Source organism: Heterodontus francisci, chromosome 9, assembly GCF_036365525.1.
Source record: "Heterodontus francisci isolate sHetFra1 chromosome 9, sHetFra1.hap1, whole genome shotgun sequence".
Taxonomy (NCBI): Eukaryota; Metazoa; Chordata; class Chondrichthyes; order Heterodontiformes; family Heterodontidae; genus Heterodontus; species Heterodontus francisci.
Window position 1 is genome coordinate 48082000 of NC_090379.1, and position 24164 is coordinate 48106163.

The window sequence follows — 24164 nt, forward strand, 5'->3', positions numbered from 1 at the left end:
GGTGGTGGAAGCAGAATCTTTGAATATTTTTAAGGCAGCGATAGATAGCTTCATGATAAGCAAGAGGGTGAAAGGTTATCGGGGGTAAGCGGGAATGCGGAGTAATCAGTTCAGCCATGATCTTATTGAATGGCGTAGCAGGCTTGAGGGGCTGAGTGGCCTACTCCTGCTTCTAATTTGTATGCTTGTATGTTTGTGTGTGTGTATCTGGTTGGAGCCAGTTATGTTTTTAGTTTTATAGTTCCCACAGTTAACAGACCTGGAGCCCACCTACAATCAGTGTCCTACGTCATTCTTAGTAAGAGATGAACCTGTCAAGAAAACGTGCTGTGCCAAATGAGGATTTTTAATTCATCGGTTGGAAACCTACATTAAACTTTTAAAAAGGACAGCTGGGATCCTACATTTAACTTTTAATAAGCTGGCAGTCAAGATGGCCATCACAATTTGCAACCTTACATTCCAGAAAATCGAATTGGAGATGCGTGTTTAACAAGGCTCCCGTCCAGGACAATGGCTTGCATAACTGAGTAGATTATCCAGTATCACCCTCGTTAGTGGATATTCAAAGCCATCTTGGAGCATTCACTGGTGGAAACATACCTTCGAGGTTAAACCTTGAAACAATGAGACCCAAGAGAGATTGAGAATTCCTAGAGTTGAAAACTAATTAAATTGCAAACAAGGACACTGGACTATCATATGACCCCCCCTCCCCCCTACCATTTGTGAAAAACTAGTAGTCTTTTGTCTACAAAGGGACAAGCTCCTGAGAGTTTGATGGTGCAGAATCCGTAGAGGGGGACTCTCTCCCGGTGACCTTGGGGCATTCGAAGTTTGTCTGCTGGCTGGAAAAGGTCCAAGACAAAGAATCCCGGGAAGAAGACCATCTGCTCCACTGTCTTCAAGAACATCTACCAACCACGAACCTCAGAACTCCAAATTCAGCCAAAAGACAACTGAATTAACAGATACCACAGACAGTATATTCTTTTTATTCGATCCAGCCATTATTCCTCTCCACTCTGTTATCTATTTGTGTGTGTGCATGTGTATGAGTGAAAGTGTAGTATAGTTTATTATTTTATTTAGATGGGTTTTTTATTAAGTACAATAAACTCATCTCTTTCTTGTTTAAACTCAAGAAAATCTGTCCGAGTGGTTCTATGATCACAACAAAGGTAAAAAGTTAAGTCAGGCATTGTGGTCCCAGAAAATGATGGTACAGTTCGACTGCGACAATTGAGCCCAGTGGTAGCTCTGAATATAAATGTTGAAGTTTGAGTTGGGGAGAAGCATTTCCAAGTTAGACCTAGCGCATGCTGACAATCAGTTAGAGCTAGATGAAGAGTCAAAGAAGTACTTGGATTTTTCCACCCATAAAGGTCTGTTCCAACAGAATAGATTGGTATTTGGCATTACTACTGCACCAGCTATTTGGCAGAATTCAGTAGAACCTTCAGGACCAATAGGTCCTTCAAGGACTCCCTGGAGTACAAATATACCTGGATGATATTTTGGTCACAGGTTGATCATAAGAGGAGCACATAATAAACCTAGACAGAGTGCTAACATGCTTAAAGGAATGAGACCTGAAGTTCAAGAAAGAGAAATACGAATTTATGCATGACTCAGTAGAGTTCTTACGAGACAGGATAGATACACAAGGGGTACACAAATCAGAAGAGAAAGTACAGCAAATTGAAAACCTGCCTAGACCGACAGATATGTCACAGTTGAGGTCCCACCTGGGCATGTTTGATTTATCATTGGAAATATCATCGAATCTTGCACACAAAATTGCAGCATTGACCGCAGTGTTAGAAAAGACTCACAAATATGAGTGGTCACAAGGAGTAGAAAATGCATTCACGCAATTGAAGCAGTTAATTAGAGAGTTGGGATTTTTGACACATTTTGACCCAGAACTGCTGATAACAATTGCTACTGATGCAAGTCTTCTGGGATAGGAGTGGTGCTTTCACATGTCTTTCTCAATGGAGATGAAAGAGTTTATAGTTTGCGCCAAGAGCGTTATCAAAGACGGAGCGAAATGTCCTCAGAACACGAAGCTTCAGCCATTGTGTTTGTGCTGAGAAAGTTTTACATATATATGGACAAGTTTATTCTCATTATGAATAATAAACCATTAACTGCTTTGCAAGGCCCACACAAAGGGTTACCAGTACATGCATTACATTTGATTGACATCAAATACCGCAGTGCAACGGAAAACACCGATGCGGATTGCTTGTCAAGGTTGCCTAATACGAGCACAGAACAGGTAATGCACAAATCAGATGTGTTGGTATGCCATGTTGATGTGTTGTCGTGCACTAGAGAAGAAATTCACAACCAAACGTGCAAGGACACTATCCAAAGTCATGAGGTATACACCTTAGATGGATGGCTGAAAAAGCTCTCAAAAGAAGGGAATTTGAAACCCTTTCACAATCGTAAGCAAGAGATAACCACTGAGCATGGAATTCTCATGGGGAATGAGAATTATCATTCCACCCAAGCTGCACAGTGCTGTTCTAATTGAGCTATATGAAGATCGCCTGGGAGTTGTGAAGATGAAATCCATCTCACAAAGTTATGTATGGTGGCCCCAGATTGATGACCAGATTGAACTGTGTATGAAAGCATGTGGATCATGTCAAGTCATATAGAACAATCCTACACCCGAATCCTTACACCCTTGGATCCCTGCTTTCAAACCTTGAATGTGTCCATGTTGATTTTGCAGGTCCATTGGAAGGTGTCAAGCACATGGTACTAGTGGATGCTTTTTGAAATGGCCAGCATGTTTATCATGTACAGTTTGACATGCGAACGTACTATTGCATAGTCTGTTCAGTAGATTTGTATTACCTCAGATTTTAGTGTCTGACAATGGTAGACAATTCACGTCAGAAGAATTTCAACAGTTCGTGCACATGAACGGTATACAACACAAGTTCAGTGTGCCATATCATCCAAGCACAAATGACCAAGCAGAGCACTGGGGAACTTTTGTTTGTGTCTGGTTGGAACCAGTTATGTTATTTTTATAGTTCTCACGGTAAACCGTCCTTGAAGCTATCTAGAATTGGTGTCCTGTGTCATTCTTGGTAAGATATGAACCTAACAGCCTTAATGACATAAAATAATAGAATCTCAGTTGAGTGCCTGCCCTTATTGCATTTAAAAAAAACACTTGGATATGCACTTGATGTGACATAACCCACAGCTCGATGGACCAAGAGCTGGAAGGTGGGCTTAGACAGGATAGGCCTCATTCAGCTGGCACGGTCACAATGGGCTGAATGGCCTCTTTTTGGTGCTGTAAATCTTTCTAGGTTTCTATGACAGAATTTACAGCACAGAAACAGGCCATCTGGCTCAATTGGTCTGTACCAGTGTTTATGCTCCGCATGAACCACCTCCTACCCTACTTCATCTAACCCTATCTGCATATTTTATTCCTTTCTGCCCCCATGTACTTACTTCCGCTTTATAGGCATCAATGCTATTTGGCTTAAGTTCCACATTCTAACCGCTTTGTGGGTGAACTCTTTCTCCCAAATTCCCTATTGGGTTTATTAAAGACTATCGTACATTTATGGCCACTATATTTGGTTTCTTCCACAAGTGGAAAGACCTTCCCTACATCTGACCTATCAAACCCCTTCATCATTTTAAAAACTGCCACTGGGTCATTTTTCTCTTTTCTAGAGAAAACAATTCAGCCTGTTCAGACTTTACTGATAGTGAGATCTTTCAGTTTTGGTATTATCTTTGTAAATCTTCTCCAGTGCTTCTGTTATATCCTGGTTGTAAAATGGAGAGCAGGGGCATGCTTTTCAGCCCTTGCTGGGGCCAGGAAAGGAGGTGGGCAAGTGCTAAAAATAGCACCACCGACTGGTGTGCTGGTTCCCCAGCTCCCTCCCACACCCGGGCCATTTTCCCATAGGCCGGATGAGGATGTGGGGCATCAGGGCTACCCGTCTGCACATGGCGAGTAGCCAATTCAGCTTGATAAGGGCCACTTAAGGGCAAGTGAAGGAGATCGACTGGGAATTTCCTGTTGGCCTCCTGTTTCCCGGAGGTGGCGGGGATCAGTTTAGCTGCCTCCCAGTGGCCGACCAAGGGGCCAGTGATCCAGGCAGGCTTAGAAGCTCTCCCTGCCAGGACTTCCAGGTGACAAGACTGCAAAGACCATTTTTTATTTAAACTTTGAAAATGTTGGAGAGAGGGCGCCCCCATTTCAAAGTTCCTCTCCCTCACTTACTTGCCATAGCCTAGAGTCATAGAGTTATACAGCACAGAAACAGGCCCTTCAGCCCATCGTGTCTGTGCCGGCCATCAAGCATCTATCTATTAAACCCATTTTCCAGCAGTTGGCCCGTAGTCTGGTATGCTATGGCGTTTCAAGTACTCATCAAATACTTAAATGTTGTGAGGGTTCCTGCCTCAACCACCTCATCAGGCTGTGCATTCCAGATTCCAACCGCCTTCTGGGTGAAAACATTTTCTTCAAATTCCCTCTAAACCTCCTGCACCTTACCTTAAATCTATGCCCCCTAGTTATTGGCCCCTCCGCTGAGGGAAAAAGTTTCTTCCTATCGAACCTATCAGTGCCCCTCATAATTTTGTATACCTCAATCATGTCCCCCGTCAGCCTTCCCTGCTCTCAGGAAAACAACCCCAGCCTATCCAGTCTCTCTTCTTAACTGAAATGTTCCAGCCCAGGGAACATCCTGGTGAATCTCCTCTGCACCCTCTCCAGTGCAATCAGATCCTTCCTATAGTGTGGTGCCCAGAACTGTACACAGTATTCCAGCTGTGGTCTAACTAGCGTTTTTTACAGCTCCATCATAACCTCCCTGCTGTTATATTCTATGCCTTGGTTAATAAAGGCAAGTATCCCGTATGCCTTCCGAACCACCTTATCTACCTGTACTGCTGTCTTCAGTGATCTATGGACAAGTACACCAAGGTTCCTCTGACCTTCTGTACTTGCTAGGGTCCTACCATCCATTGTATATTCCCTTGCCTTGTTAGTCCTCTCAAAATGCATCACCTCACACTTCTCAGGATTAAATTCCATTTGCCACTGCTCCGCCCATCTTACCATCCCAACTATACTGTCCTGTAATCTAAGGCTTTCTTCCTCACTATTTACGACACCACCAATTTTCGTGTCATCTGCGAACTTACTGATCAAACCTCCTTCTTTCACGTCTAAATCATTAATGAACATATTAGCATTGAAAGGGAGGAAGTATTAGCTGTTTTAGTGGGCTTAAAAGTAGATAAATCCCCTGGCCTGGATGAAATGTATCCCAGGCGACAAACAGCAAGGGTCCCAGCACCTATCCCTGTGGTACACTGGTCACAGGCTTCCACTCACAAAAACAGCCCTCAACCATTACCCTCTGCTTCCTGCCACTAAGTCAATTTTGGATCCAATTTGCCAAATTGCCCTGGATCCCATGGGCTGTTACCTTCTTAACCAATCTCCCATGCAGGATCTTATCAAAAGCCTTACTGAAGTCTATGTAGACTACATCAACTGCTTTACCCTCATCTACACATCTAGTCACCGCCTCGAAAAATTCAATCAAGTTAGTTAGACATGATCTCCCCCTGACAAAGCCATGCTGACTATCCCTGATTAATCCCTGCCTCTCCAAGTGGAGATTAATCCTGTCCTCAGAATTTTTTCCAATAGTTTCCCAACCACTGATGTTAGACTCACCGGCCTGTAATTACCTGGTTTATCCCTGCTACCCTTCTTGAATAATGGTACCACATTCGCCGTCCTCCAGTCCTCTGGTACCTCTCCTGGGACCAGAGAGTATTTGAAAATTTGTGTCAGAGCCCCTGCTATCTCCTCCCTTGCCTCACATAACAGCCTGGGATACATTTCATCCAGGCCAGGGGATTTATCTACTTTTAAGCCTGCTAAAACAGCTAATACTTCCTCCCTTTCAATGCTAATATTTTCAAGTATATTGCAATCCCCTTCCGTGATCTCTACACCTACCTCGTCCTTCTCCATATTGAGCACAGATGAAAAGTAATCATTCAAAACCTCACCTATGTCCTCCGGCTCTGCACACACATTGCCACTTTGGTCCCTAATGGGTCATACTCTTTGATAAAAGCAAAATACTGCGGATGCTGGAAATCTGAAATAAAAACAAGAAATGCTGGAATCACTCAGCAGGTCTGGCAGCACCTGTGAAAAGAGAAGGAGACCCTTCTTCAGAGCCCTACTCTTTCCCTGGTTATCCTTGTGCCCTTAATATACTTCGAAAACGCCTTAGGATTTTCCTTTATCTTGTCCGCCAGTGTTTTTTCATATCCCCTCTTTGCTCTCCTAATTCCTTTTTTAAGTACCCCCTACACTTTCTATACTCCTCTGGTGCCTTCACTGTTTTCAGCACTCTGAATCTGCCATAAGCTTCATTTTTTTTTCCTGATCCAATCCTCTATATCCCTTGACATCCAGGGTTCCCTGGACTTGTTGGTCCGACCCTTCACCTTAATGAGTATATGTTGGCTCTGAACTCTCACTATTTCCTCTTTGAATGACTCCCACTGGTCTGATGTAGACTTCCCTATAAAGTAGCTGCTCCCAGTCCACTTTGGCCAGATCCTATTTTATATTGAAATCGGCCTTCCCCCAATTCATTACCTTTATTTCCGGCCCATCTTTGTCCTTTTCCATAACTACCTTAAATCTTACAGAGTTGTGGTCACTATCCCTGAAATGCTCCCCCACTGACACTTCTACCACTTGTCCAGCTTCATTCCCTAGGATTAGGTCCAGTACTGCCCCTTCTCTTGTCAAACTTTCTACGTACTAGCTCAAAAAGCTCTCCTGTATGCTTTTTAAGAGTTCCCCCCCCTTTAAGCTTTTTGCACTAAGACTATCCCAGTTAATATTAGGGAAGTTGAAATCCCCTACTATTACTACCCTATTATTTTTACACCTCTCTGAGATTTGCCTACATATCTGCTCCTCTATCTCTTCCTGACTGTTTGGAGGCCTGTAGTACACTCCCAGTCAAATGATTTCCCCCTTTTTGTTTTTAAGTTCTACCCATATGGCCTCATTTGAGGAACCTTCTAAGATATCATCCCTCCTTACTGCAGTAATTGACTCCTTGATCAACAGTGCAATGCCATCTCCTCTTTTATCCCCTCCCCTGTCACGCCTGAAGATTCTATACCTTGGAATACTGAGCTGCCAGTCCTGTCCCTCCCTCAACCATGTCTCTGTGATAGCAATAATATTATAATGCCATGTGCTAATCAATGCCCTCAATTCATCTGCCTTACTAGTAAGACTCCTTGCATTAAAATAGATGCAATCTAGCCTTGCATTTTTCACTTGTGCCTTAACAGGTCTCTATTTGCTTTGCCTTCCAGACTGACTCAGTTTCTCTTCTATATTTGACTGTGCCTCACCCCCTACTGTAACTCCACTCTGTATCCCATCCCCCTGCCAAATTAGTTTAACCTCCCCCCACTCCCCCCAACAGCCCTAGCAAACCTCCCAGCAAGGATGTTGGTCCCATTCCGGTTCAGGTGCAACCCGTCCAACTTGTACAGGTCCCACCTTTGCCAGAAACAGACCCAGTGATCTAGGAAACTAAAGCCCTCTCTCCTGCGCCGTCTCCTCAGCCACGCATTCATCTGCTCTATCCTCCTATTCCTATACTCACTAGCATGTGGCACCGGGAGTAATCCAGAGATTACAGCCTTTGAGATCCTGCTTTTTAATCTGCTGCCTAGCTCCCTAAATTCTTGTTGCAGGACCTCATCCCTCTTTCTACTTATGTCGTTGGTCCCAATGTGTACCAAGATCTCTGACTGCTCACCCTCCCCCTTCAGAATGTCCTGCAGCCGCTCCGTGACATCCTTGACCCTAGCACCAGGGAGGCAACATACCATCCGGGAGTCATGTTTGCGGCCACAGAAACACCTATCAGTGCCCCTTACAATAGAATCCTCTATCACGTTCGCTCTTCCACTCCTTTTCCTCCCCTGCTGTGCAGCAGAGACATCCTTGGTGCCACAAACTTGGCTGTTGCTGCTTTCTCCTGGGAGGCCATCCCCCCAACAGAATCCAAAGCGGTATATCTATTTGAGAGGGGGATGGCCACAGGGGGCTCCTGCACTGCCTGCCTGCACCTACTACTATGCCTGGTGGTCACCATCCCTTTCTGCCTGTGCAGCCATTACCTGCAGTGTGACCGCCTCACTAAACGTGCTATCCACGATATCCTCAGCATCGCGGATGCTCTACAGTGAATCCACCCGCAGCTCTAGCCTCCATAATGCGGGTAGCCAGTAGCTGTAGATGGATACATCCTGCTGCTGCTTTCAAGCCGGAAGGCCTCCGATTGGCCCACCAGCTTCAAGAACCGCAGTCCGCAGTCCTTTATTGGCCGCTCTGGGGAAAATCACCATTGAGTGACTTTTCCCACACAGTGCTGCCTTCTGACCCCATTTGAGCCTGACAGCGAAGTTCAGAAACCCACAGGGAAAATCCTGCCCCAGGACTGTAAACAGTAAGTATGGTTGAGCAAAGTTTCTATACGGGTTTAATTTCTTACTTTTCAGTTCTATTCCTTCAGAAATGAGTTCCAACTACTTTGTTTGCATTTTTTTTGGTTATTATTATTATTAACACTAGGATCAAGAACAACTTGCATTTATATAGTGCTTTTAATATAGTAAAACATCCTAAGGCACAAGAGTTTTATCAAATAAAATGTAACACGGTGTTCTTATAAATAGGTGGCACAAGAGGTAGATTCAGAATGTTTAACTTTTCTATATTGGAATAAATTAAGTGATTCCAGCTATCAGAATATGAAAGTATTCTGTTCAATCATTTATTTACATTTATATAATTGATTTCACTATTATAATGGTTAAATATATTAGTGAATTAAGACTTAGATAAATAAAATTTTACTGAAGTATGTTTCGTCTATGATTATTATTTACAATATACATTTAATATATTTTAATTAGAGTTAAACACTGGCTAATTTTGATTTTTTAAAGCTATCTAAAGGAGCTGAAGACCACAAAAATGAAGACTTCAAACCCATTGCCGCTTTTGATACGAGGCATCAACAGCTGTATTGACTTAAGGTACATCTTTTTAATGACAAATATAAACAGCATAAACAATATTATGTATTCATGGTACTTGCACGTATAAAGAAAGACCTAAGGACATTCCAAAGCACTTCAGTCAATTAAGTACTTTTGAAATGTAGTTGCTGTTGTAACTTAGGAGAAAATTTAGCACAGCTAGGTCCAACAAAGAGTGCTGAGATAAATAGCTAGATAATTTGTTTTTGGTGCTGTTGATTGATTGATAAGTGTTAGCCAGGAAACAGGTAGAACTCCCTTGCTGTTCTTCAAATAGTACATTGGAATTTTTTATGTCAAACTGAGAGAGCATACTAGAGCTCCAACAGTGTAGCACTCCACTAGCTCGGCATTGAATTAGCCTAGATTATGTGCTCAAACATCCAGGAATATAAGAACTGGAGTTGACCAATTTGCCCCTCGAGTTTGTTCTGCCATTTAATGAGATCATGGGTGATCTGCAACTCCACTATACCTGCCTTTGCCCTCTATCCCTTTATACCTTTTGGTTAGCAATCTATCAATCTCAGATTTAAAATTAACAATTAATCAATCATCAATTGCTTTTGCAGAAGAGAGTTCCAAATTTCTACCACCCTTTGTGTATTGAAGTGTTTCCTAATTTCACTCTTGAAAGGTCTGGTTCTAATTTTTAGACTCTGCCCCCTAGTCCTAGATTCCCCAACCAACGGAAATAATTTCTATTTAGCTGTCTTATTTGTTCCCCTTAATATCTTGAAAACTTTGATCAAATCACCCCTTAACCTTCTAAATTCCAGGGAATACGATCCTTGTTTGTGTGATCTCTCCTTTGTAATTTAACCCTTAGAGTTCAGGTATCATTCTGGTAAACCTACATTGCACTCCTTTTCAAGGCCAATATATACTCAGTGTTCCAGGTGTGGCTTAACCAGAGCTTTGTGTAGCTGAAGCATGACTTCTACTCCCTTGTATTCTATTCCTCTAGATATAAAGGCCAGCATTCCATTCGTCTTTGATTATTTTCTATACTTCCCATGACTGGAGAATAGCCATTATTGTTCCTTTGTTTAAGAGGGTAGCAAGGATAATCCAGGAAATTATAGGCCGGTGAGCCTTACATCAGTGGTAGGGAAATTATTAGAGAGGATTCTTCGGGACAGGATTTACTCCCATTTGGAAACAAATGGACTTATTAGCGAGAGGCAGCATGGCTTTGTGAAGGGGAGGTCGTGTCTCACTAATTTGATTGAGTTTTTTGAGGAAGTGACAAAGATGATTGATGAAGGAAGGGCAGTGGATGTTATCTATATGGACTTTGACAAGGTGCCTCATGGCAGACTGATACAAAAGGTGAAGTCACATGGGATCAGAGGGGAGCTGGCAAGATGGATACAGAACTGGCTCGGTCATAGAAGACAGAGGGTAGCAGTGCAAGGGTGCTTTTCTGAATGGAGGGATGTGACTAGTGGTGTTCCGCAGGGATCAGTGCTGGGACCTTTGCTGTTTGTAGTATATATAAATGATTTGGAGGAAAATGTAGCTGGTCTGATTAGTAAGTTTGTGGACGACACAAAGGTTGGTGGAGTTGCGGACAGTGATGAGGATTGTCAGAGGATACAGCAGGATATAGATCGGTTGGAGACTTGGGCGGAGAAATGGCAGATGGAGTTTAATTCGGACAAATGTGAGGTAATGCATTTTGGAAGGTCAAATGCAGGTGGGAAGTATGCAGTAAATGGGAGAACCCTTGTCGAAGAAACTGTAGTCAAATAATCAGACTTGGCACGGGGAGTACTCGCAACCGACTTTTATTAACTTGTGCACAAGGAGAACAAACACAGTAGAGCTTACATTGAGACTCAGTGCGATGTTCTGAAGAATTTCAGTAAAACAATGGCAATTATACTATTCTGCAACCAATAATCTTACAACAATAGCTCAATCCTTAATTTGCATTCTAAAGCACCAATAATATTACAATTCAGTTTTTGCTCTAAACGAATAAGATACAGTAATTTTCAATCCTTCGTTTACATATCTATCTCACCATTGGCCTTGCAGCTGGTACAGCGCAATAACAGAAAGAGACATTATGCTTCAACAACACTCTTCTTATCTCATCACCCAGACATGATACATTCCTAAGGAACAGTTAGTGTGAGAAATATACTGACCATGCAAACTCACAGCCCTTGTCCGAGGGTGGCTCACCTCAGGTTCCACACCCTTAGGAGTATTGACAGGCAGAGAGATCTGGGCGTACAGGTCCACAGGTCATTGAAAGTGGCAACGCAGGTGGATAAGGTAGTCAAGAAGGCATACGGCATGCTTGCCTTCATCGGTCGGGGCATAGAGTATAAAAATAGGCAAGTCCTGCTGCAGCTGTACAGAACTTTAGTTAGGCCACACTTAGAATATTGCGTGCAATTCTGGTCGCCACACTACCAGAAGGACGTGGAGGCTTTGGAGAGGGTACAGACGAGGTTTATCAGGATGTTGCCTGGTTTGAGGGCATTAGCTATGAGGAGAGGTTGAATAAACCCGGATTGTTTTCACTGGAATGACGGAGGTGGAGGAGCGACATGATAGAGGTTTACAAAGTTATAAGCGGCATGGACAGAATGGATAGTCAGAAGCTTTTTCCCAGGGTGGAAGAGTCAGTTACTAGGGGACATAGGTTTAAGGTGAGAGGGGCAAAGTTTAGAGGGGATGTGCGAGGCAAGTTCTTTACATAGAGGGTGGTGAGTGCCTGGAACTTGTTGCCGGGGGAGGTGGTGGAAGCAGGTACCATTGAGACGTTTAAGAGGCATCTTGACAAATACGTGAATAGGATGGGAATAGAGGGATACGGACCCCGGAAGTGCAGAAGGCTTTAGTTTAGGCAGGCATCAAGATCGGCGCAGGCTTGGAGGGCCGAATGGCCTGTTCCTCTGCTGTACTGTTCTTTGTTCTTTGACATTTTAATCACTTATGTGTCTGGATTTCCAAGTCTCTTTGGACCTCCACTGTTTCTAGCTTTTTCACCATTTCGAAAATACCCTTTTCTATTCTTTTTAGGTCCAAAGTGATTGAATTCACAATTGCCTACATTGAAATCCATTTGCAACAGTTTTCCCCATTCATATAATCTATCAATAATTTTTCGTAATTTTATGCTTACGTCTACATAATGACGGCTATCTCTGTGTCATCAGCAAATTTAGATATGTGGCTTTCTACTCCATCATCTAAGTCATTTATGAAATATGGTGAATAGCTGAAGCCTCAACACAGATCCTTGCAAGATACCACTGGTAAATTAGAGATCTGCCCATTATCCTTACTCTCTGTCTCCTGCCACTCACTCAATTTCCTAACCAGATCTATAATTTGCCCTCAATTCCATGAGATCACTCTCCTTATGAGGGACTTCTATCAAATGCCTTCTGGAAGTCTATATAAATAACATCCATAGACATTCCTGTGACCACTACTTTAGTCACCTCTTCAAAAAATTCAATCAGGTTCCCAGGCATGACTTGCCATTTTCAAATCCTGGAATAGAGTCATAGGCCGGGATTTTACCCTTGGCAGACGGGAGCTGTCCAACGACTGAAATGTCAGTGGCAAACCCGCTTCCGCCTGGCCTGGGAATACGACCCGTATCTCGCGGGTCCCCGGGCTTTAATTGGTCTGAGGTGGGACTTCCACCCACTTGAGGCAGAAAGTCCTACCTAATGGAGCTGCTGGCCAATCAGCGGGCCACCGGGAGCAGTGGCCACTGCTGGGACTGCAGCCCAGCCTACAAAAGATGATGTTGGCGAGCCCCAGTACTAAGGTTTGGTTGCCTCGCCAGGTGTGACCAGGCGGGCCTCTTTGGGCTGGCGTAAAATTCAGCCCATAGTGTCATTTATGGCATAGAAGGAGGCCATTCGACCCATCAAGTCCATGTCAGCTTTCCTCAGAGCAATCCAGTCAGTCCCACTGCCCCGCTCGATCCTGTAGCTCTGCAAGTTTATTTCCATCTAGTGTCCATCCAATGTCCTTCTTGAAACCATTCATTTTATTCCATTCTCCTCTTCCACCACCTTTGTGGACATTGAATTCCAAGTCATTACCACTTGTTGTGTTTAAAATAAAGTTCTTCCTCACGTTCCCCCTGCATCCCTTGCCCAAAACATTCAAACTGAGTCCCCTCGTCCTTGTACCATCAGTTAATGGAAACAGTATTTTCTTGTCTAATTTATCTAAGCCTGTCATAATCTTGTAAACCTCCAGCAATCTCCCCTCAATCTCCTCTGCTCCTGGGAGAACAACCCCAGCTTTTCCAACCTAATCTTGTAGCTAAAATCCTCCATCCCTGGATCCATTATGGTAAATATCCTCTGCACCCTCTCAAGGACCCTCGCATCCTTCCTAAAGTGTAGCAACCAGAACTGGACGCAATAATCTAGTTGGGGCCTAACCAGAGCTTTATAAAGGTTCAGCATAATTTCCCTGCTTTTGTACTCAATGTCTTTATTTATGAAGCCTAAGATCCCACATGCTTTGCTAACCACTCTCTCAATATGTCCCGCTGCCTTCAAGGATCGATACACATGCACCCCTATGTCCCTCTGCTCCTGCACACTCTTGGAACTGCGTCATTAAGTCTATATTGCCTCACCCCTATCCCTGCTGTCAAAATGCATCACCTCACACTTTTCTGTATTACATTCCATTTGCCACTCATCTTCACATTCTGTTTGCCTGACTATGTCCTATTGCAGGTGGTTCATATCATCCTCACTGCTTGTCACTCCTCCAAGTTTGGTATCATCGGCAAATTTCAAAATTCTACACTGTATTCCAAGATTGTCATTTATATATAGCAAAAAAAAAGTGAAGTGGTCCTAGCACTGACCCTTGCAGAACTCCACTGTCTACCATTGCCAGTAAGAAAAACGACCATTTACCACGACTCACTGTTTTCTGTCCTTAAGCCAATTTTGTTTATCCAATTGAACACTGCTCCTCCTATTCCATGAGCCTCAATTTTGGTAACCAACCTTTTATGTTGTACTTTATCGAAGTCTTTCTTAAAGTCTGTATTGACAACATCCACTGCATTCCCTTCATCAACCTTCTCTGTTCAAAAAATTCAATTAGATTAGTCAAGCATGATCTGAGTAGGGCTTAATTTTTTTTTTCATTGGTAGGATATGTATGTCACTGGCAAAGCCAGCATTTATTACCCATCCCTAGTTGCCCTTGAGAAGATGGTGGTGAACCACCTCTTGAACTGCTGCAGTCGATGTGGTGCAGGTGTTGTTAGGCAGGGAGTTTCAGGATTTTGACCCAGCAACAGTGAAGGAACAGTGATATAGTTCTAAGTCAGGATAGTACGTGGCTTGATATAAAGGTCAGCTCAGGTCTGCCAACGAAACCCGACCCAATCCCGACAGAACCAAATCCGACCCCAAGCCCGACCTTGCCTGAGTCCTTTTCATTTTTTTCCCGCACCCAACCCATCCCAACCATAAGTTAACCTACCTTCCGTATTTCACTTTGTTGCTGATCTGCACAAGCTTAAAATAACTGTAACAAAATTACCTTTCTAGTCTAAAATGTATATTATCAATGGAACCACTTAGCTGAGGTTGTGATAGAGTGTGTCCGACCCGGCCCGACATGAGTCCGAATGCCGGACCCGGAAGTGCGACCCAACCTGACCCGAACCCGACACATGTCTTTGGGTCCCGTCGGGTTAGGGTCGAGTAGCTGGCCTTTAGCTTTGTGGGGAAATTGTAGGTGGTAGTGTTGCCATGTGTCTGCTGCCCTTGTTCTTCTAGGTATGTTATGACTGAGGCGGGAGAAGTGCAGTCTTTTCTAGTTCCACTTCTCCACAGGTCACAACATATATTTAAATGTTTACCCAGTTACCGATACAGTCAATCATATACTCTACTCTTTATCCCAGAATAAATCCACCAACTAGGTTTCTTTAATAAACAGCAAAATTATCAGTTTATTATAAAATAAGACTTATACGGTAATGAAGCAAAGCATAAACACACAGATTTGAAATATGAACGTTCCCTTTTTACCTTTCACAACCACAGTTTGTACCAAATTTTCATACGATAGCTGCTCCACTGACAGATTTGCAAACAAAAAGAACCACATTAGTGTGGTCAGGGGAGTACCAAACATCTTTTGAGAGGCTGAAAGCCATTTTGATCAATGAACCAGTGCTGGCTGCCCCAAATTTCACTAAGCCCTTCAAAGTAGCAATTGATGCTAGTGACCTGGAGGTCAGAGCAGTCCTGTTAAAAGATGATGAATGGGGCATAGAAAGGCCAGTGGGATACTTTTCCAAAAAGATAAATCGACACCAAAAGAAATACTCAACAGTTGGAAAAGAAACCAAGGTGGTTAGGAAGACATATGGGATACTTGCCTTTATTAGCCAAGACATAGAATATAAGAGCAGGGAGGTTATGATGGAGCTGTATAAAACGCTAGTTAGGCCACAGCTGGAGTACTGTGTACAGTTCTGGGCACCACGCTATAGGAAGGATGTGATTGCCCTGGAGAGGGTGCAGAGGGGATTCACCAGGATGTTGCCTGGGCTGGAGCATTTCAGCTATGAAGAAATACTGAAAAGGCTAGGGCTGTTTTCCTTAGAGCAGAGAAGGCTGAGGGGGGACATGATTGAGGTATACAAAATTATGAAGGACATTGATAGGTTAGATAGGAAGAAACATTTTATCTTCGCAGAGGGGTCAATAAGCAGGAGGCATAGATTTAAGGTAAGGGGCAGGAGGTTTAGAGGGAATTTGAGGGAAAAACAATTCGCTGAGGGTGGTTGGAATCGGGAACGCACTGCCTGAAGAGGTGGTAGAGGCAGGAACCCTCACAACATTGAAAAAGTATTTCGATGAGCACTTGAAACGCCATAGCATATCAGGCTAGGGGCCAAGTGCTGGAAAATGGGATTAGAATAGTTAGGTGCTTGATGGCCGGCACAGACATGATGGGCTGAAGGGCCTGTTTCTGTGCTGTATAACTCTCTGACTCTAAACCCTTAGCTTATTACTAGCTCATAAGCATTTTGAAGTATATGTCCGTCACGACTACAGAGACACACTGGTATATACTGATCATAACCCCCTAGCTTTTGTGGAAACATTCAAAAACCAAAATGCCAGACTATTCCGATGGAGTTGACTGTTGCAATCTTATCACTGAAATATTATCCACATTGCGGGGAAATGTAATGTAATTGTGGATGCTTTGTTTAGGACTTAAATCTGCTTTGAGTTATCTAAGTGCAAAGATGGCATAAAGCAGAACTGTATTAGCTACAGGTAAACAGTGAATGAGAATGAATGACTACATGTGTTTGAATTTTTTCATCTTCTGTTTTTCCATACTTTGTAATGAAACACATTTAAAAATGGCATTTCATTCCACCAAGCGCGGAGGTGTTGTGAAGGTGCTTCTATTATTTTAAATTTTTTTTTTTGACGATTCATGTGTTAGAATTGTGGAGATGGATTCATCGGAGAACTGAAGTAATTCCATAGATGTTGGACTTTATTTTTTAAAAAAGGTCGTCGGAAGGACACTTGCGATCTTGTTTAAAAACAACCTTTACTGGAAGTCACATGCCTTAAGCTCAATAAACAATAGAAACTTTGGTAACTCGGAGAGATGTTTACAGAGAAGCAACATGTCACAATTTATGAGGTTCATGAGATTCTGACTTGCTGCTTGGTTTTACTTCTGAGATATTGTTTGGTTCAGTTGGGGTGTGGACTGTGTTTGAAAGCAGTTAGAGATCAACCTGCCAAGAGAGAAACACCCAGCATGCCTTCTTCCCCTTGTCTCTGAAATGTTGCGTTTCTCCTGAGGAGCTCCTGGAAAGCTTGCCAGATTAATTCCCCCACTGCCACCTGAAAAGTACTGTTCCAGAAAAGATCCCAGTGACCTGTCTATGTATACTGTGATGCCAGACTGTATGCCATTTTGGGACACAACACATTTCATCAGTTTTCTTCAAGAATTAACAAGTATTTGGCCAAAGTGTTTTTTTTGTAAAGGTGCTCTGCAGAGAAAATCTCTTTATTTTTTGGTTAACTGGTAGTGTGTGTGTTGGCGGCAGGGGGGGGAGGGGGGGGGGGTGCCTAAAGGGAAAAGGGGAATTTTCATATTTCAATCTGTGTTGATGCTTTTCTTTGTCACTGGATAAGTCTTGTTTTTATAATAAACTGATAATGTTGTTGTTTATTAAAGAAACCTGGTTGGTGTATTTTATTCTGGGATGAAGAGTAGAGTATATGATTGACTGTATCGGTAACTGGATAAACATTTAAATATATGTTGTGACCTGTGGAGAAGTGGAACTAGAAAAGACAACGCACTCCTCCCACCTCAGTCATAACAGGTAGTACAGGTTGCGGGTTTGGAAGGTACTGTTGAAGGATCCTTGTCAAGTTGTTGCGGTGCATCTTGTAGATGGTACATGCTGCTGCCAGAGTGTGCCTGTGGTGGAGGGAGAAAATGTTCAAGGTGGATGATGGGGTACTGATCAAGTGGGCAGCTTTGTCCTGAATGGTGTCAAACTCCTTGAGTGTTGGAGCTGCACCCATCCAGGCAAGTGGAGAGTATTCCATCACACCCCTGACTTGTGCCTTGTAGAGGTTTTGGGAAGTCAGGAGGTGCATTACTTGCCACAGAATTTCCAGTTTCTGACCTGTTCTTGTAGCCACCATATTTATATGGCTGGTCCATTAAAGTTTCTGGTCAAGAGTGACCTCCAGGATGTTGATGCTGAGGTTTCAGCAATAATAGTGCAGTTGAACACCAAGGGGAGATGGTTCGATTCTTTCCTGTTGAAGATGATTATTGCCTGGCACTTGTGTGGCATGAATGTTTCTTGCTATTTACCAGCCCAGGTCTTGCTACACGCAGGCATGGACTGTTTCAGTATCTGAGGAGTTGGGAATGGAATTGAACTGTGCAATCATCAGCGAACATCCTCACTTCTGACCTTGTGTTGGCGGGAAGGCTATTGATGAAGCAGCTGTAGATGGTTAGGCCTCAAACAGTACCCTGAGGGACACGTATAGCGATGTCCTGGAGTTGAGATGATTGGTCTCCAACAGCCACAACCATCTCCCTAGGTATGCTTCCAACCAGTGGGGAGTTTGCCTCTGATTTCCATTGACTTCAATTTGGCTTGGGCTCCTTGATGCCATACTCTGTCATATGCTGCCTTGTTTCAAGAGGCAGTCACTCTTGCCTCACCTCTTCAGTTCAGCTCTTTTGTCCATGTTTGGACACAGGCCGTAATGAGGTTTGGACCCAGGCTATAATGAGGTCTGGAGCCAAGTGGTCCTGGCAGAACCCAGACAGAGTATCGGTGAGCAACTTTTTACTGAGTAAATGTGGCTTGATAGCACTGTCAACAACACCTTCCATTACTTTGCAAATGATAGAGAGTAGACTGATAGGGCAGTAATTGTTGACGACGTCTTTGCTTCAGTCACTAATTCTGGTAGTATGTTCAACAGCTTCATAACTCTATCTGTAAAATTGTTTCTCTTGCTGCCTGTCCTCAATCTCTTACATTTAATGTGATATGTATGCCCACTTGTTCTACCTATGTCCCCTTGTTCTTGATCCCTCAATCACTGGAAGCAGTCTGTTCTAGCTACCCTGTCCCATATCTTCATCATTTTAAATACCTTCATCAAATTACTCCTTAAACAAAAGGAAAATACTGTGCTTGCTGCAAAAACTAGCAGAAAGGCAGAGGAAAATCCTGCCTACTGTATCCACATACTGGGGTTCCAACATAAAATGTACACCAGGTGGCACTCTAAAAACATAGCTTGACAGCTAAAGCTATAGGAATAAAGACTACCTATTATATTCATTTCATTCTCCATACCCAACTACAGTTCTCTCATTTCTGGTCATCAGTTTATACATCAAATGATTATTAACTTTATCTCCCTTCCTCCCCACCACAGGAAATATGTGGAGATATTTAAGCAGGACAATGCTGAACATGCCAACAAAGTAGAAAAGAAATTGAACACTGCTGTACAACAGCTCAATGAAATTCTCATACAAGATATTCTGCTTCAGCTGGAGGTATGTTGGGAGTAGTGTGATTGAATAATTTATACATCAATGATATGCTACTGTACTGCAAATTGTATTTTCTAGCTTTGTTTTAAGAAGCTCATGACAAAAAAATGGCTATCCAGTAGTGAAGATTTTGGTGAGATAATAAGCACTGCTGAAAAGTATTGTGAAGAGGTCAAGAAAATGAAACCAGCCAACTACCAGGTATGCTGTTTATAGTCAAATATCAAATAGTTCAATTATTGAATATTGTAAAAAGAATGACTGTTATAAATAACTGAAAATTATTTTTCTCTTTAAATAAAAGGTCCTGATATCTGAGGTCCACCATCAGTTTGTTAAAGAGTACATTACACAAATCATGAAACAGCGCATTTACTGCAAATCATATAGAAAATGTAACACAGCAGCAAAAAAGATAAGGGAAGAATTGGGAACAATAAATAAGATGTATGAAGAACTTGTAAGTAATATTTTATGTTTCTTTTTGTTTTTAAGCATATTCCCTGCAAGATTTTATGCATCAATTGGCACACCTCAGTCCCAACTTTCCCTGGTGCGTCAAAGCCTCTTCAAACACCAAAACTAGCCCATGCATGGGCTCATTTATGTCTTCTCTTCGTTTTCTTTAAAAAGTGCACCTTCCTTCAGACAAGTCATAAATATAGTATTGACCCTCTCTATCATATATTCATGTGCTTTTTATGCTTTACTTCATTGCATGCTGAAGACCTCCTTCCTTATCTAAAATGTCCATGCATTACTGTGCTGAGAAGCAGCATAATATTCTTCAGTGTTTCCTGACAACACAGAGCATGTGCAGAGCAATCGCTGACGTCATCAGTGCATCTGAACATTTGCCAGCTTGCCAGTATGAATCTGCGCATGCGTGCACTGACGTCGCGATGCAATGGCGCTAGACATAATGACGTCCGAACGTTGCCTCACCCCTCAATAGCTGCAATTGCTGCTTCCATTCCCCCTCAACAGTTCCCTGCTTCGGCTGCTCACTTCCCGCCCACCTCGCTGCTTCCCAACCTCAGCCGCTCGCTCCCAGCCTCGCCGCCCTGGGAAGCGGCAGGGAATGAGCTGCCGAGATGGGGATGCAGCGAGGCCGGGAGTGAGCGAACAAGATGGGAAAGCGATGAGGTGGAGAGCGAGTAGCTGAGGGGAGCCAATGGCGAGGCAGGGAGCGAGTGGCTGAGGGGAGGCAGTGGCGAGGCAGAGAGCAAGCAGGAAGGAGGGAGTCGAGCAGGGGTGATGGCAAGAGGGAGAGGGATACTGTTGGGGAACAGTATTAGGGCGGCACAGTGGCGCAGTGGTTAGCACCGCAGCCTCACAGCTCCAGCGACCCGGGTTCAATTCTGGGTACTGCCTGTGTGGAGTTTGCAAGTTCTCCCTGTGTCTGCGTGGGTTTTCTCCGGGTGCTCCGGTTTCCTCCCACAGCCAAACGACTTGCATGTTGGTAGGTAGATTGGCCATTATAAATTGCCCCTAGTATAGGTAGGTGGTAGGGAAATACAGGGACAGTTGGGGATGTAGTAGGAATATGGGATTAGTGTAGGATTAGTATAAATGGGTGGTTGATGGTAGGCACAGACTCGGTGGGCCGAAGGGCCTGTTTCAGTGCTGTATCTCTAAACTAAGCCCAGATGGAGAATGGGGTAAACCAATGTTATGGGTGATACTGGATTAAGTCGTGTTTATATTTAACAAGTCTATCTATTTAAGGGTAAATTTATGTGAATAGGTTTATTTAATCTGTCATTTCATTTTTAAGATACTGTCAGTAGCACTATTGTAATTAAAACAGCAATGTGGGAGACTTTCTATGACTTCAGAATAAAATAGCATGTTTTGAAAATGGTTTTATTGGCTAAAGAGCATCGTAATCAAGTGGTAATTTCTGGTAAAACTTAGTTCTAAAAATATAGATGGTCATCATGTTGATTACTAGCTTGTAAATTTTAGTATCATCAGTAGCTGAATGATGGAAGGAAAATAAAAACTTGCTTATAAAGGTCCTCAGTACAAGTAATGGGTTTTCAGTGAGTGGATGTATGATCTAAATCTTTTATTTTCCAGGGCAGTACTGCTTCCTGGCTTTTTCCAGCAACTGATCATTTGTCTAATTTTATTGGTACGAACAAACATGAACTTGAGACAAAACTGGAGGCATTATATAAGGACTATCCAGATATCGGGTAAATTGGTTCTGCTTCGTACTACACCATTTATACTTTTTCATACTCACTAAGGGCTTTTCGTGATTTCTTTGTCTTTAGCTCTCTGAGATTTGTGGGTTGAAAATATATATTGAGAATTTGGGCACATATTTGGTTCATGGGCCTTGGATTGTCCCTCCATTAAGTTTAAACCATCGGGTTTATTTATATTATTTGGCCGGATTTTATGGCCCCCTGCAGGAGCAGGCAGGTGGCAGGGAGGGTCCTAAAATTGAGTGGGAGGCAAGGGGTGCTGTTCCCGACACCTTCCCGTCCCTGCTGCAATTTTATGAGTGGCGACAGAGGCGAGAAACGGCCCGCCCGTCCCAGGCCAATCAAGGCCCTTAAGTGACCATTTAACTACCGTTTAAGGGCCTTCTGCCACCGGTATTTTATAAGCAGCGGGCAGATGACTGAGGTTCCCCAGGAGGCCGCCAAGTAAAACCTGGTAGCCTCCTTGCAGATTGTTTGGGAGGGGGTTGCCCTCCTGATTGGGCACGCTGTGCCCCATGGAGGGCCCAACCACTCCCACTGCACAATGCTTTCTTCTCCTTCCCTCCCCCCTCCCCCTTACAATTGATGCCTTCCCGCACAACCAAACCACCCCCCCGCCCCCCACCCCCACCTTGCCTCGCCGGCCTGGCTGTTTGTCTCCGGCGAGGCCCCCAGATGTTTACTGTGTTTCCTGGGCCGGCGCCCCTCTTGCTCCTTTCCCTGGCTGCAGCCCCAGCAATGGCCACTGCTCTCGGTGGTGCTGCTGGGACTGAGAGCTGCTGGCTCACGGATTGGCTGGTAGCTCTTGGGGGTGGGACATCTTGCCTCAGGGGGGCGGATGTCCTGCCTAAGGCTAATTAAGGTCCTGGGGGGTGTAAAAGCCTCGAGTGGCTCCCCAACTTTGTGGCTGGCAGGCAGGGCCTCCCGCCCAGCATAAAATTCCAGCCTTTGTGATCAGTTTTGCTATTCATCATAAATATGCTCATGTAGGTAAGGTTTTATATTGTCTCCTCCCCATCTGCTGATTATGAACACTCCACGGCACATCTAATCGCTGTCACGAAGCCCGAACTTCCTTTGTGTCCATTCGCGTGTGTTTGGCTGCTGCTCTATACCTGAGCCCAATACGTCTAACTCTCTCTTTACTTTAGATCTCTCTTTTGACTTTCCCTCCTCTCATTTTCACTCCTCTCACTTTCTCTTGCCACTCATCCATGCCACCTTTCAGCTCTCCTCCTTTCACGTACTTGCTCTACCCAATTCCTACTACACTCCACATTAGCTTCCTTCACTCCTGCTGTTACCCTTTGTACCTCACTAAATGTATCAGCCAAACTCTTAAATTATGGCAAATAGAAACATTAATTTTATGTATAGATTCTTCTAATATTTGCTGTTCCTTCTAATTTGCAGTGAAGAGCATGTTTCAGCCCTTCTTTATTTCCGTGGAATCTCACAAGGGAGAAAGAAAAACAACTTAATGAAGCATTTCAACCAACTAGCACAAGACTCAGAAGCTCAAAGAAAAGAAGTCTACCCTTTGTTTGCAGAAATTATCACTAAACCAGTGAGCTGCATGCCTCCACTTATTTAGTCAAAATTATAATCCATAAACTTAACGGCTGAATATTAAACAAAGAACAGTACAGCACAGGAACAGGCCATTCGGCCCCCCAAGCCTGCGCCGATCTTGATGCCTGCCTAAACTAACACCGTCTGCACTTCCAGGGCCCATATCCCTCTATTCCCTTCCTATTCATGTATTTGTCAAGATGTCTCTTAAACGTTCAAGCATCCTTGGACAATGTAAGATACCTTAAATGGTTAATGGCTAAGCAAATTACTTGTACTGTTTGCAAAGTAATACAATTCTTAATTAAGAGCAAAATACTGCGGATGCTGGACTGTGAAATGAGAACAGAAAATGCCAGAAATGCTCAGTAGGTCTGACAGCATCTGTGTAGAGAGAAACAGAGTTAACTGTTCAGATCTGTGACCCTTCATCAGAACTGGCAAAAATTAGAAATGTAACGGTCTTTGATCAAGTGAAAGGGAGTGGGGGGGGCGGCGGGGAAGGTCTGTGATGGGACGGGGGTGGGTGGTGGTGGGGGCAGAGATTAAATGACAGAAATGTCGTGGAACAGATGCAAATGGAGTCCTAAATAGTTGTAGTGAAAGACAAAGCACGAGTCCAGAGAGAGTGCTAATGGCAGAATAATGAATAGCTCTGCCCGAAAGCAAAAACATGAAAAACAAATTTAAGACTAGCAAATGGTTAAAAAATAAATAATAAAAAAGAGAATATATGAGATAAAATATACCAAACACATCTTCCCCTCCCCTATTAGCATTCTGAAGGGACCGTTACCTCCGCAACATTCTGGTCCACTCCTCCATCACCCATGACACCGCGCCCCCTTCCCACGGCACCTTCCCATGCAATTGCAGGAGGTGTAATACCTGCCCTTTTACCTCCTCTCCTCACCATCAAAGCCCACAAACACTCCTTCCAGGTGAAGCAGTGATTTACTTGTACTTCTTTCAATTTAGTATACTGTATTCGCTGCTCTACATTGGGGAGACCAAACGCAGATTAGATGATCGCTTTGCAGAACACCTCCACTTCGTCCGCAAGCATGACCCCGAGCTTCCGTTTCCTTTCCATTTCAATTCACCACCCTGCTC

The 24164-nt window shown here is 43.5% G+C and overlaps 1 protein-coding gene across 2 annotated transcripts in view; it reads left to right on the forward strand.

The window, feature by feature from the left end:
• The window catches only part of LOC137373728 (exocyst complex component 3-like), a 63272-nt gene extending 39735 nt beyond the window's left edge, over positions 1 to 23537 (forward strand). For both annotated transcript variants that reach the window (XM_068038970.1, XM_068038969.1), the window contains exons 7-12: positions 9070 to 9159; positions 19143 to 19266; positions 19342 to 19464; positions 19568 to 19723; positions 21346 to 21464; positions 22893 to 23537. In XM_068038970.1, the coding sequence (XP_067895071.1) occupies positions 9070 to 9159; positions 19143 to 19266; positions 19342 to 19464; positions 19568 to 19723; positions 21346 to 21464; positions 22893 to 23073 (793 nt within the window). In that variant the 3' untranslated portion in view covers positions 23074 to 23537. The remainder of the gene's footprint in view (positions 1 to 9069; positions 9160 to 19142; positions 19267 to 19341; positions 19465 to 19567; positions 19724 to 21345; positions 21465 to 22892) is intronic.
• Positions 23538 to 24164: the final 627 nt, after the last annotated feature.